We start from the raw sequence: 15,529 nt of genomic DNA on the forward strand, positions 1-15,529 counted from the left end.
GCACAACTTTAAGGTTTGCATTAGATCAGACAATGTCTTGAACGTGCTTATTAGAATAATATCCAAACACTGAATCACACGGGAACACCAGGAATATTAAGTCAACCTGGGGTTCGGAATGCTAAAAGATTAAAAGTGTTACAATTACTTGGAATATGCACATACAGGTTTAACCCACATTCATTTGCTCTCGAAAAAGGAAATAAAAATGCTCACCATTGCATCCAGTAATGGGAAGGCAGCCAGGTAAAGAAAAGCTTTTCTGGTCTTACTACCCACAGAATCATCCACATGATGAAGCTTGTTGATGATGTAGTACCCCAGGTCTGTGTAGGCTGCAATAACACACAGGAGAGATGCACTCACATCACATAAACAAGAAGGAAGAGGTTTATTTGAAAAGGCACTTTCCTAAACAATGAAAAGCTGAAAAAACAAACAGAGGCATACACAGTGGTTTTTCCCAATTACTTGAGATTCAATGTTTCAATTTGCAGCTATTTCAAGATGGGGAAAACTAGTGACCACCTAAAACAAAATACTGCCTTGAGAGCACAGAGCCCAGGAGTCATGTAAGGTTAAAGTTGTAACAAAATACTTTCTTCTATAAACCTTTAGCAGACTATATGTTTTCTGTTCAAAAATATAATTTGCATAGGTGCTTATAGAGTTAGCTGGTCTATTCAAATACTGTAACTATACTTTGAACTTTGTGCACCGTGGTTACAACGGCACCTGAAAATGGCCACATGGCAACCACTTTTTAAGAATAAAAAGATATTACATACCAGTAGGCGTGATATAGTTCAACGTGACTAAGTTTTGTCTTGTGGGACAAGTTGCCCTGCCAACTCACTGAAGCTGATCCTTGGATCAATTAACCACTGAAAACAGAATGAGCTATAGGGGTCAAATCACCATCTTTTACTCCTAACTGTTCATATGTTCTTATGATTATTATTTGTGTCCAAGATGGCTTGCAGACTTGCATCCGCTCATTGATACCAGCTTTGTAAATACTTTCTATTGAGTATTGTTGCTGTCCACTGAAATGTGTTTCTCTTGGGCCCATTTGTCTGTGCACCAAATGTCACTCTTCCATAGCAGTTTTCCCCAACAGAGTTATTTGAATAGGCAAGCCAACTTTAAAAGCACCCTAGGATTCACCAGAAGTTGTCATTTGTAATCTTACAATGCAGTACAATGAACACCACACAGTGCCTTGCAAAAGCATTCAGAGTCTTTAATAGTTTTCGCATTTTGTTGCCTCAAAGCTTGCAGTCATGACATTTTGACGCTCCAGAAATTCAAAGCAAGAATTAAACAGATATACAATATACAATCGTGACTTTTCAATTTGTTTTCATGGATTCAAACCCTTCATTGTGGCAATCCGAAATTAATTTAGGATTAATTCATTGATTCAGGGGAAAGGAGGAAACTCTTGAGGGATTCTACTGCGAGGTCAACGCCTACTTTGAAAGAGCTATTGTGTTCAATGGTGGAAACAGGAGCAAATATGTATCAGTCAACAATATTCTGGTCACTCCACAAAGCTAGCCTATATGGTGGTGTGAAAAACCCAGCTTATATCCTGCAAGGAGTTTGCAACAAAGCACTTAACTGACATTGGGAAAAATGTCAAGTGTGATGATGTGTTAGGGGGATGTTTCTTTTAAGCAGGTTCTGGAAAGATTTAAGGAAAAATGGATGAAGCAAAGTACAGGCTAGTAGCAGAGGAAAACACGTTTCAGTCTTCTAAAGACATAAAACTGGGGAAAAAGTCATGTTTGACTGTACAATGTTCCACAGCACAAGGCCAAAGTTAACCTGGAGTGACGCAAGTACTGTAAAAGAATGTGAATGTCCTTGAGTGGGCCAGTTAAAATCCTGCCTTAAACCCTATTGAGAATCTGTGGAAAAACCCGAGATTGTTGTCAATAAGTGATCCCAAAGCATTATGAAAGAGCTTAAACAAATCTGTCAAGAAACATTGCACCAAGCTTCTGTGAGACTTGTATCTAACATTTTCATTTTCCCAAATGTACTACCACCTACAATTGAGCTTAGGAGTGAATATTCATGCAATCAACATATTTCAGTTCTCCCTTTAGTTTGTACTGATATTTACTGTAACTTACCTTACCCTTCTAAATATTCAGTTTGAGTATTCACGTTCTAATCAAATGTTATGTTTAAAAGAACATGTATGCAGGATTTTGTAATTTCAGAAAATGGGTTTGCAGAACTTCACAATGGTCTGAATACTTTTTCAAGGCACTGCCCTTTAGACAGGAATAACCCGCTAGGCAGCTCTGCCAGTAGGCACAAAGATGACAGTTTACACTCTTGAGATGGGCCTTAGAAAACAGATATGGGTGCTGACTCCCCGACATAATATGGGAGTCACGTCCACATCAAGGGTACCTGAGAAGTAAAAGACCAGCCACTACAAAGTTACAAATACATTTTTCCCTGAATCAGTATACAGACTTAAATTATGTCATACAACAGAAATAAGGAAGGATGTGTCATTTTCTTAATGTTTTATATAATATGTTTTAACATGAAAGAAAAAAAATTAAAGCTGTTGGCAAAGGAAAGCAATGCAGTGAACATTTCAGTTGTGTGTAATGTCTACATGCAGCACTGAAACCACATATTTTCAGTGCAGTAAGTATTTTTGCTTTTCCAGTAGCAAAACTACTGCAGAGAAACAATGTTGTACCTTATATTACTTCACCAAAAAACAGGCAACATTAATGGAACCAATAGAAATGTAAATGGATAATTCTGCAAAGGTGTCTACTGGAACAGAACTGCCTTCTGATATACTTCTCCCTCAGACGTATAAGGCCCCCACTATCCATTGAAAATGATCTCCCACTTAAGTTTAAATCTACCTGGAGCAGTCTTGAAGTAGTCAGGTAAGTAAACCAGAAGAAAGATGATAATTTCTTGTAATTTTCATCCCAAACCAGTTAACATATAGGAGGGGACCCACTTCATCCACCAGTGAAGTGCAGTACCAACCTCAGTGATACACAGATACTGTAGCACCATGCAGTAGTATTCTCAATACCCAGCAGACCAGGCAGAGAAGAAAGAAATGACATCACCAGTTGAAGAGACTGGGAACTTTAGGGCAGTCATATTGAGCGAGCCCTCTGGTCATTGTACTAGGCATTGATTTTGTCAGTTCATGTAGCTGTTTATTAAGAGTCTATTTGAGGAAAGGGGGTTTTAGCATTTTTATTTACTTTTTTCTCTGGGATTAAGGTAAATGCTGCCCTTGCATATATGCATTCACTGACTATTAAACAGTTTTGTAAACTTAATATTGTTTGATCCTGTTGTCCTTGTCAACATGGACAATGGATAAGAGTCCCTTTAAATAGTTTGAAAACTTTTTTTTAATATGTGGCCTTAAAAATGTAGTGTAGAAATCACAGTGTATTAAAATAGACTAATAAACCCAGCTGCAAAAAACAAGGAGTCCTTTCTCCCTTAACTTTATTGCAGTGGTTTGTTCTTTGACATTTTATGACATCTACTCTGAGCATTGCACATTTCAAACGCATGTTGGGAAAATTGGTAGCAATGTGGATTTTGCCAGAACATGAACAGTAGAGTAGGTAGCTAAGGTACGACAGTCATTTCCAGCAAACAAAATAACTTCATGTATTTGTTAGCTCAGGAGACTGGAAAAAAATAAAGATGAAGGTGGAATCATGTAAAATTCCATTCCAGATGGATTAAGACATCTTCCAGTGTCTGCAACTCGAGCCCAGTCACATCACTGTTTCTCAAACCCTCCAACTTCTAGAAGGTGTTTGTTTTTTTTCTGACTTAAGTCACTTTCCTTTTTTAATCGCTGACCCATGCTGTGCCCTCCTCAACATGTGCCCCCTCTGCCAGTACCAGGGTTCCCACTCATTTTAACCAACAAAATTCCAAAACTTTTCCATAAGTTCTTTTCCTGCATAATTTACATTTCGCACGTCCTGGGTCTTCATCTTTTTGGAGCCATAGCTTGTCTTTTTCATCTGCTAACCAGAAGTCACTGAAAACACATTTACCCGGCATTTTGAAATGGGCACTGGGCTAGCTTACGGCTCACTCTAAAACGAGAGGGTCCGACGCGACACTTTAATGCCGCAGCCTCTTTTTTAAAGGTTTGCTAACTTCTGAACAAAATTACATGATACAGTCATGATAATATTGGGTCAATTAAAAAACAAATACCCATGACCTTTACAAAACTTAATGGATATTTTATCATTTTTCAAAACTTTTCCAGGTCTGGAAAACGAAATCTCACTATTCCAGGATTTCCATGACCGTGGGGACCCTGCAGTACGTACTGTACCTATGAGCGCGTGGAAGATCACAGCCACAGTGCCAGCCGCAACCATGCACAGCACAGCCTTGGTGCGGTCCCGCTTGCTGTTCACAAACACCAGGCCCACGTTCTTGAAGTCACTCATCGGCCCCGTGAAGAACTTCATCAGCGAATAGGCCAGGCCATAGCTGGCCAGCATCTCCACTGCATCATCTTTGACTGCCGCTATGCCCCTGTTTAAAGCCTGTGGGTGAAACAAGAAAACCACACCAGCAAACGTGAGAAATATCACCTCACAGATGAGCAACTTCATTTCCGAATTCTAATTTATTTTTCCACGGGTGAAATTCAGTGGCAGGCAATGTACAGTACCAGCAAAGAGAAACTGACTTTATAAAAAAATGCAAATTTAGTTTTGTATTAGTGTTATATTAATATATATGCAAAACATTTTACTAGTCTTCTCATTTTGATTAACAAGCTCAGGATGGGCACTGGCCACATCTGAAAGTTATTATAGTTTGATGGGGGAGGGGTGAGGTGACAACAAACATCTCTTACAGCAGGTCTGACAAACAAACTCACTGTGTCTCTACCTCCTTTCTTGCAGAATAAAATACTATTTAGGAACACCGGTAAACAAACCTCATAATGAGTGACTGTCCTTTCCGTGCGCAATTTTCTAAGGATGCCTTTGTGAAAAAAGAGTGCCTTTTTCACATCAGCTAATGCTCGACTTAAGCATCCCTCCAAAACAAAAAATATAGTCAAACGGCTGAGCAATGCAATTTCTCAAAATAGTATGATGGGCTTCCTGCTTAACAGACAAATTTTCCAAAACAGTAACTACAGGTGCCCATCATGCAGCATGTGTCATTTCTGCATTACAATTTTTCTCTCCGCTGTTTATACAAGGCTGGGGGTTATTTACTGAAATTTTGGATAATTAAGTGGAAAAAAGTGGGATCTAATTGCATTACAAATGCCACTTCCAGTATGAATGTATACTTTTGTCCACACCCACACTGAAAGGTTGTGGGTTTAAACAAATTGAAGCAATTAAGCCAGACTTCCTTCGGGGCAAGAATAGTGCTGCATTCATCTGTCCACTGCATGCTGGAATTAGTGACAAGGGCAGAAACTGTAGTCTCATTTCCTGCAGGAGGAGGGAAATTCACCAATGAATGTCCATATGAAATTCCTGTGCTAAAAGTAAACCTAACCAATGCCACATAGTGGCATCCAGCTGAGCTCATTATCCCTCTTTCAGACTGTGCTTGTCAGATGAATCACTTCTCATTAACCTGACCTTGCATCCAATAAAACACACAAGCAAGTGAACTGAGGCTAAGCTTAAGTAGCAAGAAACACAGATAACAGGGCTTGTCTTTTTATTATACAGTATTTATGACCTTGCTGTTGTTTTTTTGCCATGAGTGACACATGTTTTCCAGACTAAACAGTGCAGTGTAGCACTTTCTAGCTACACACTCTGGAAAAGTGAGAATAGCTGCAATAAATGCTGCAAAACAACTTTCCCCTAAATTTTTTATTGTTCACCTTCTTCCTCCTTTTCCATTCATATTAAACTTCTCCCTATAAAGTATACTTGAGACTGATATGAAGAGGCTGCAGTCTTTAATCCGGTCCCTTGAGTTTTGTCATCTTCCTTGTAATTTCAATTGTTTCTGATCTACTCTAAATTCCCTTCAATGCAAGTACACATACTGTTCACAATGAACCAACTGTCCTACTCATTGTAGTTTTGCAATTTTATTACAAAAACATTCCAAGACAAATAAAATCGAAACTCCAACTTCAACAAGTTTTTGCAGCTTAAACAAAGCGAAGCAATTTTAGACATTTTGGGATACTGAAAATGCATGATAAATAAGTCAGAGTCTTCTGATTAAAATATTAAATTAAACAAAACCTTCAAAAGTACAATTGCTCTATTTACAAAAGTCAGATTCCAAGCAAAAAGACAAATGTATTGAAAAACAGAAAGTTACAAGTGGCTATGTACGCAGATTAATTCTGTATAAAAATGGCAACTCAAAGCAAACTAATTTAAGATCAGATAAATGTCCATATATTACACATTGTATGTACAGTACAATATTATAGACTTATGAAGGGTTCCAAAGTAATCATAGTCTTATGCAAATATTCCATATTAGTGAAGCCAATTTATTTCATACATGGCAGCCATGTTGTATTTTATGGTTCTTCATAATCTCTACAACAGCAGAACCGATTTCACTGAAATTCTCGAATTGTCTAATTGTTAACTGCAGCGAATCTTAAGTTGATCCAATAAAACCGGATGGCCACCACCTAGTCCATCAACAAATCAAAAAGCACCCTTTTTGAAAGGCGATACGAAGAAAAAAAAGAGTACTGCAGCTAATTAGATTTTCTGGATTCCCTCAACCTGAATCTGCTGGTAGACAGCAAACAGTGTCAACTTACAAATGGTCTGACATAGTATGCAAGATACAATCACATGCAAAAGCAGAAGAAACGTTATGCAGACAAGCTTGAAATTTTGCATTGTCAGTTTAAGTCAACTGAAGTGCTGTCACCTAGAACTCAAATGGATGAAGTTTGGAAGGCAGACATTTTGTTTTGGAAACCAAGCCTTACAAAAGTAAAAAAATCTTGGAAGGGGCGTGGCTAAGCACTAAGAGGAGAAGGATCTGTTGAGCTCCTCACCGAATTTAGCAAACTAGGCATAAAAATACAGTATTTTAACACAAAATGCCAACATAGCATTTTTACAGTGTAATAATGTCACTTGCTGACTATTTCGGACAAACCCCTCTCACCCAAAACCAAACAAAAGCGTCAAGAAAGACATGAAGACAACAGAAAGAAGGCGAGCAAGATGGCGAATTCACTGGGGGAGACGGTACAGTTGAGACCAACCTAATCATAGAAAAAAACAAATCTTGGATTCTTGTTAGAATGCTTTGAAAGATATTATATATGTATCACGGCCAATCATGACAAACATTTTTGTGCTTTTACATAAGACAATGAGTTACAGAACCATTAAAACTTGAAAATAAAAATGTGTTGGTTCTTCGAGGCAAGGATTCAAAAACCCTCCGGTTGCCCAAAAACTGTTCAGGGGCATCCCAGACACAAAAGGAAAACCCCAAAGTCTGATCCAGTTGTGTGTAAAATCAACATTCACAGCGCTCTGACATTGCGTCGTAGTGGATCTGGTGACCTAAAGTGCGACTGTTTAATAAAAAACGAGCATATACTGTATAATATATTTGAAGTTTTTATACTTCAATTCTCTCTTGATCTGCTCACAGAGCTCCACTGCCATTGGCATATGAAATACTCAATCAATAACCTGACTAACAATGATTCTGATGTTTCTGAGTGAAGTTTGCATTAACTATGGTTTGCCTCATCTAAAAGTTTTGCTGTCTTGGTTTCCAGACTGTAAAGCAGCCTGGGATGTCATTAATATCATACTATGATATGCATCTCAATTAACCGTTGGGAATATAAGACTGGAGTCATCGGACAACTCCATAGTAATACTAATGTTGGTTAAAGCCTACAATAAGTTAACATACCCAAGCCCCAGGATAAATGGCTTGCAGTGAGGTCTAAGTGACAGCACTGTCTGACACAGAAAAAAACAACAAAGCACAATTCTACCACTTAATGAGATTGTAGTCTTTTCAGTTACTGCAAAGGGAAAACTTTTTTTTAAATGCGTGCTTTTGAAGGGGTTCTGCACAGCAGATTTTTTTTCTGTTCTAAATAACAAAATGATTAAGATACATATTAAGCTGAGAAAAAAAAATCATTTAAAACAATGGGGTTGCTTTTCCAACATGTCATGACAATCCTAGGTAGCTGTTTTTTTAACTAGCTGCAACTGTACTGATCCTAACCTCCCCCAAGCATTATTTTCTTTTAGTCTTTATCTCTTGCCATAGTAAGGATCCAAATTGGAAAGTCTAGCACTGAGGTGCTCAGATTCCAGTGGTAACATTATCCTGAGGACGTCATTAACACGTACTGTAGCATGCGGCTGGGGTCTTACAGCTCTAATAGAGGGAAAAGATACTGAGATCACATGAGTATGGGGCTCACGTGACAAAACACTCCACAAAGCAACAGAGCTTTGACCTCACCGTGCCACGCTAAGCACAACTTGCCTTATTTTAATGTCATGGAACAGCATGACTATTTATAGTGCCCACACAGCCATTACGTAAATATAATCTTATTTTCTTAGTGCTTCACACCCACGATTTGGAAAGGATCTCCTAGACAGAGTGCACGATTATGACAAATATCCAGGGCTGGTGAAGCGAAAGTGGAGCTCTAAACAAACAGAGATCACAGAGAAAACACTGTAATGCAAAGGGGCAGATAAGACATGCGACAGATCTCAAAAGGGCAGCTTTGTAGGAGAAGAGCACTCAAAGACCTCTTCTTGAGGAACACTCCAAACTAAAAAACGGCTGCATATGCTCAAGATGAAAAGACACACCAAGTGTATCTAGAGAATTGTGAAGACATTGAAAATGGAGCATGGTGAAAACATTTTTTACAGGATTCAGCACAGTGTTTTAATGGATGCATAAGGACGAACTGGCTGGAAGCTAAAAAAATAGAAAATGCTAGTGGAGAACTGTAAATCTAATTGAAGAAGCTTAGTGTTAACCACAGCAAAATTACAAAATTCAGATGGAGTGGATATATACAGAGCATCAAAAGAATCTCTACACATGTAAGCTTTTAAAAAAATAGATTTGGGATATTAAACTGTTTTTCCAATGTTTTTTACATTATTTTGATGAGCTATTTTGAGAGCTCATTTGGCCCAGGTGATGGGGCGAATTCATCAGTTCAACGCCAGGCCTTATTGAAAATAAAAATTAAAAGGGAAGCCATATGCCCCACTTATCAACAGAATAATGCCTTTGTACTACTGGTCTGTTGAAGCTGGACTAGATCAGTAATGTGTCACTTGCCATCTGGGATGTTCACAGCCAGCAATTACTAACTTGGCAGGACGTTACACCCAAGCACCTTTTGTCAAAGACAGGCCGTGATCTGGGAGATCATAACACATTGCCATGATGGGGAGTTTCTAGATGCTACAGAACTTCACTTCTATGGATTGCTGGAGTCCCGGCTGCATGGTGCAACAATGATCAAATCCTGGGACCTCACCTGCTGCCCGCTCTTTCTTCATAACATTCCACCTGGGAAACACACACCCTCAAGTGGCTCATGTCACAACCGCTTTCTTACTAGATGAGAATACGACAGCTGTGCTGCGGATGTCCTCCTCAACATTGATGATCTGTGAGATGAGCCAGTAGGACATGAGGCACCTAGATCTCAGGGACCAGTGAACAGGTACATGCTTGTCTGGACTCTACAAAGACAATGGGACAGAGTCCTTGTGACAGCATCTTCTGCCTGGTACAAAACATGCATCTCCGATGCACAGCTTGCATTACTTCCAACAGTGGCATCCCACTACTAGCCCTCAACATTGCCACAGCAGACACGTAGTTGGTGACAAATATTGATTCGATGTTTAAGCATTGTCACATATGTTCAACAATATGCCAGTAAGCCTGCTATAAATAATGACGTTTTCTGCATAAGAATGTTATGTAAATTATGTTAAAAATGTCTTTAAGCAAATAATTTGTACCAATTAAGACGTAACTAATTAAAGGTTTAGTGACATCCCTCACTTTTGCATACTACACTGTTTGATGGAAGCTCAAGGACATGGATAGGGTGGAGCAAAATACATAAGGTCCTTGGGGTTTATCTGCATTACAATCCCTATACTTTTATATGTGTATTTTATGGAAAATAAGTTATGGCACAAGAAGATAAGCTTCTTGTGACATCCTTCCTGTGATGAACACATTCTTCCTGTTATGCGCGATATATACTCAAGTAATAACCATTGCATTGTGCACAGATAAATAAATACCTAACATCTTAAACATCAGTGCAAGTGAGACACCACTCTTCTCAATGATGTGTTGTCCCCATCTTGAGCACTGAACAGACGAGGAACTGAAAAGCTGCTTTTTCTAAGGGACATCCAGATGTCTCACTGGAAAGAAGAACACTCAGGACTCAAATCCTAAATGGTCTACGAAGGGCTTCCTCAACTTTGTTGAGGCTTCTAGTAAATTAATAGCTATTAATAGTCAGTATAAACCAAAGATTAGAAGATATACAATCCAATGAACTTCTGGTTAAAAATCTAAAAGTCTCACGTCTTCTACTAGTAAAGCAACTATCATAGTCCCTATTCTTAGGACTTATTCTTAGTGTAATATGGATGGAATCAGCATTTAACATAACACTGTTCCAAATTGCGCTAAACTATGCCTCTTTGAACAACCACTGATTTCAAGACTTAAATCATCAATTTAAAACTCTTTAAAAATAACCCAATATTAAAATTAGGTCCTTAGAAATCTGTCTACCAAACTTCAAGAACATTAAATTTTATGCCTTGAATATTTGGCAAGTATTAAAGTTAAATAAGTATTTAATTAGTGTGAAAAAGATGAGTGCAAACATTCCTCCTTTGAAACCATCAGGGTGTCCAGCCTTAATCCATGCCTGCATGACTTATTAACACCTTTGAAATGCTGACTTGTACAGCCTCATTGACAAATTCCAGTCACAGGTCCAACAGACCCAAAGAATCTCACAACAATTCCCAAAGTTATCTTTGGTTTGCTTTTCCTTAAACAGGTCTCCACATGCTTATGATGAGTTGTCTTTTATGTGTTCTTGAAGACTGCTTTCTACTTTGGTTCCTGAGGTATACACAGTTCAAGGTGTCCAGTGAGAAAGTTAGAACGTTTACACAGGCTAAAGTAAGCATGTCAACTATACGAAAAAGGGACGTTGTTATCTGATCATGAAAATTAAGCTGAAAAATGTATTGTATTTACTCTAAACACTGGAGAACAGCATATAACACTGAGATAACAATTAAATAGTTCATAATAACAGAGACAGTTACAATATTAATTTACTAAAACACGAACCACTATGTTCCTAAATAGGCTGCCGAGTAACACTTACTGTATCTTTTCAGCCACACCCCAGTGCCAGGCACCCCTAGAAAAACTATTGATAATAACAATGACATCCTCAGGAAAAGAAAACAGCTTCTCCAAGAACAGACGAATACACTTGCAACAAAAGGTCATGTGCATCTTTGCAGGAACAAAATCACTGCAGTAACAGACCTACCAAGATGAAAACATGGCTGTCTGAAATCTAATTACATTTTCCATGGTATTATGAATCATTCAACCAAAACCTGGTTAATGGAATCACAGCTTTAGAATAAACCTCTTGGATTTGTTTTAGTCCTTTTTACACCTGTAGTCAATATCATTGTGATTATTATTCTTAGACTGTAAAACGTTTAATCCCATTGCCATCATTCAGGGCAGAATGGTGGCACAGTGGTTAGCAGTGCTGTCTCATAGCACTGGGCCCTGGGTTCTGCTCCTGGGTGCTATCCGCATGGAGTCTCTCTGTCCTCCATCTTCGCATGGGTTCCCCCCACAGTGCAAAAACATATTGGTAGATTAACTGGCTACTGGGAGAAGCCTGGGTGTAAGCATGGCTGTATTTGTGCCTGCCATGCGATGGACTGGCGCCCCTGTCTTGTTCCTGTTGCTTGCTGGGATAGGCCCCGGCTCCTGTGCGGCCCTGTATCAGATAAAGCAGCTCGAAAAGGGATGAATGCTGTCATACACAGCCACACAATGATTCTGAAGTGACGGCGTGTGTGTCCTTACTATTACGTCCCTATTATAAAATCACACAATATTAAAATATAAGATAGGACCTTTCCAGTCTTGTACCTCTTCAAATCAAACTGGGAAATGATTGGAATCCACTTTTCTTGCATCCCTCCTAGTTTTTTATCTGTTCAAAAAGGAAAGGGGCTGCTCTGAAATAGATGTAATTGGGGACAACATCATGTCGTGTGCTTCTAAGGGAAAACATGGGACTAGCTGATCACGTTTTTAAGGAAAATGGTTAGCAGACCTGATCGGGATTCTCTTCCTCCACTAACCCCATCACACAAGCTAAACCATTTTAAACTTTCACACAACAATGCACCTGCAATTCTACATCACGATTGCTCCACTGCTCTGTCACTGGTATACTAATAGTGTACCAAGCATCACCGTAAACATGTTTAGGGCTTGGGAAAAATGTTCAAACAGAAACCCAGTCTTCCATAAATATCTCCATGACAACCAAGTCACAAGAGTTTAAATAGTGACAAGAATTCCTCAAGTCACATTTTGTCTCCATTATCTGTAACAGTATCAAATCCAAACCAAGAGCAAGTCAGTAAAACTTAATTTAATAAAAAGAGGTGAGAAAATGAAGACTGTTGATCTCCTACAGAGTCTAACAGGCCTATGAAACAGACAAAGCCACTGACTGTTGCTTGGCAAAGAAGACACATGTACTGTATGTGACTGAAGTGTTTTTTGATCAAACTGATGTGACTCCAGATTATTTTTTCTTATGAGCTCGTATTTATTTTTTTTTTTTTTCTGTACCTGTTGTCTGGTCTTGTTCCGTTTCAAAACTTCAGCAAACGTTTGTTTTTAAAAAAAGGATTTTATGGAAAGGTTCTTGTCAGCAGGAGACTTTTCAATTCAGACCAATATTGACTCTGCTCATCTGGTACAAATCCTTTTTCATGTGCTGTGTCAAGTTACCCCATCTTCTCCAAAATGTGGTGTTCACTGAACCAAAGGCTTGTAAAAGATTTAAATAATATGCAACAGCATCTGTCCCAAAAGCTACAATCCTCAATTACATTATTAAAAGAGACCAGCAAAAGGCTTCACCCCGATTCCTGCTCTGGTTTGCATTGCATTTTTGGAATCTTTTTTTCCAGAATATTGAAACATATTAGGTGTGCATGTGAAAACTGGGATTATAAAGATTTTTATACATGCATTGAGTAAAAGGTAAAATCCTGGATGGGTGCAATATCAAATGACAAACAGAACACTATTAAACATAAGATATAACTGTACCCTTACAGGCTTATAACAGCTGAAGAAATTAAGTGTAATAAAGGTGTATAAAAACATTGTATTGTCTTTCTGTTGAAAAAAAATTCAGTACCTTGGACAGCTCAAAAGTAAAATTTTGACAGCCATTTATTTATAATTTATCAATTTATCAGAGCCTTTCGTGTTAAAATATAAAAACATAAGCTATATTAGCATTAACCAGGAGGTGTAGCCTGTATCGTTGATCAAGACTTCTGTTTTACTTCCATATAAAACAATAGCAAATACTATAAAACTTAGGCCACATACACAGTAATTTATTTCAAATTAATGACATCTGGAGGTCAGAGGAAATAAGACTAGACTTAGTAATGTAAATGGTAAATGGATATACTTCCATCTGTAAAGTCAAGAGGGATGAAAACATATAAGGAGTTGACCAATCAGTGGTACGAGCAGTTTCAGCCCATTTCTATAAGGAGTTACAAAGCTTTATGGTACCAGCATACTTATCAATGCTATACCCTCTATTGGATTCTATTAACAAGCCTCCTGAATAGTCACATATCCAAGGCAAGCCTGTTGATCTCTTGTAATATGGGTGCTGTAATTACCACTGGAGTCACGTGGGGTTATCTCAGCATGATTGCACAAGTATTTTAGTTGCATTTTCTGGATCATTGTCATGATGGAAAAAAATGAATCCCTTCCACAATGCTTCTTTGAGCATTTAGTTTGTCGACATGCCTTGACTTTTCTCAGGCTCTCAGAGGTCAAGTGGAAATAGTCTCCAATATTTCACATTTTAATTAATCATTGGTTATTAAGATTAAGACATGCCAACCAGCCTCGTTGGATCAGTATGAGGAAAGAAACTGACATTAGCATCAGCTGCTGTCACAGGTGACAGCTGTTGTCTTGGTTTCTACATTTTCTGTAAACACTGTGACTGGAAAGGCTCTGTGCTATTCCCACTTACTTTCATCTCAAAGTTTGCATAAGAATTTGTGCAGGTGCCTCCAGTGAATCTGCAACTGGACAACTGGAAGTTCCAGTTCCAGGTAGAGCACTCAGATACTTGTTGCATCCTTAAGCAAGGTGTTTCACCCAGACCGCTCCAGTAACACATCCCACTGTATAAACGGCAGTCACTGACTCATCTGGTTAGAGATTTATGTAACGCCATTTAAGTCAGTTCAATTTTTGCACAGCCATTAGGCTAACTCATAATACATCCATTTTAAATTGATTTGTTTTATGACTGTATTTTAGTTGTTTGTATGTTTGTATTTTATTATTAAATCAGTGGGTATGTGTTGCAAATTAATGTAAAAAGACAACATTTAAAACAAGAATTTAGAATTATTTTTATTTGTTTTAAAACCAGCCTTTAATAGTATTAAATGCATATAATTATGAAGGGACCTTAAGTGCGACATATTTGTTGATCTTGCTTTACCACAACAAAAGTTCGCAATATTTTAATACTAATTATATTCGAAAATATGTGTGTATATTATATATATATATGTTTGTGAAAGTTTTTAAAACAAGGGCGATCATTACTGTCAAAGATGTATTCATAAACTGAAACGACGCATTGAGTCTATTCAGAATGTCCACAATGGATGTAAAAAAATCAATTGAAATATAAAATAAAAAACAATTTAACTGCGTCCGGAGTGCGTTTGGGATTAACTAAATAATACATTTGCCAAGATTTAAAGTGTGTAGGCTTTAGGGATAGCAATCCATTGATATTATTATCGTCTTGCTTGTCAAGATCATACATGTAAAGTGCTGTTAGTTGCTCATATTCAGATACCTTGCAGAGCTCAACATCAAGAGCTATGAGATAATGCGGATTTAAACCTGAACCGTCCCTCCATCCAGGCGTTTACAGTATACAACTCTCACCACAATCCGTTTTAATCGTTTCCAGGGATGTTTTTTTTTCTTCCATATTGTACCGGTTAGTCTTTAAGAAAGGATTAGCCACCCGGCCTGCCAACACGGCTGAACACAAAACCGCAACAGAAACAATATTTTGCTTTTTTTTGGCATTTTTTGTAAATAAACCAAGACGAACAAATCAAGACGCCCA

The 15,529-nt window shown here is 38.1% G+C and overlaps 1 protein-coding gene across 2 annotated transcripts in view; it reads right to left on the reverse strand.

Annotated features, from left to right (window-relative positions):
• ankhb (ANKH inorganic pyrophosphate transport regulator b) overlaps positions 1 to 15,529 on the reverse strand; it is a 52,660-nt gene that overhangs the window by 35,640 nt on the left and 1,491 nt on the right. For both annotated transcript variants that reach the window (XM_015354438.2, XM_006634317.3), the window contains 2 exons: positions 4,370 to 4,586; positions 217 to 335 (listed from right to left, as the gene is read on the reverse strand). In XM_015354438.2, the coding sequence (XP_015209924.2) occupies positions 217 to 335; positions 4,370 to 4,586 (336 nt within the window). The remainder of the gene's footprint in view (positions 1 to 216; positions 336 to 4,369; positions 4,587 to 15,529) is intronic.

Source organism: Lepisosteus oculatus, chromosome 6 (genome assembly GCF_040954835.1).
Source record: "Lepisosteus oculatus isolate fLepOcu1 chromosome 6, fLepOcu1.hap2, whole genome shotgun sequence".
In the NCBI taxonomy this organism is placed as follows: Eukaryota; Metazoa; Chordata; class Actinopteri; order Semionotiformes; family Lepisosteidae; genus Lepisosteus; species Lepisosteus oculatus.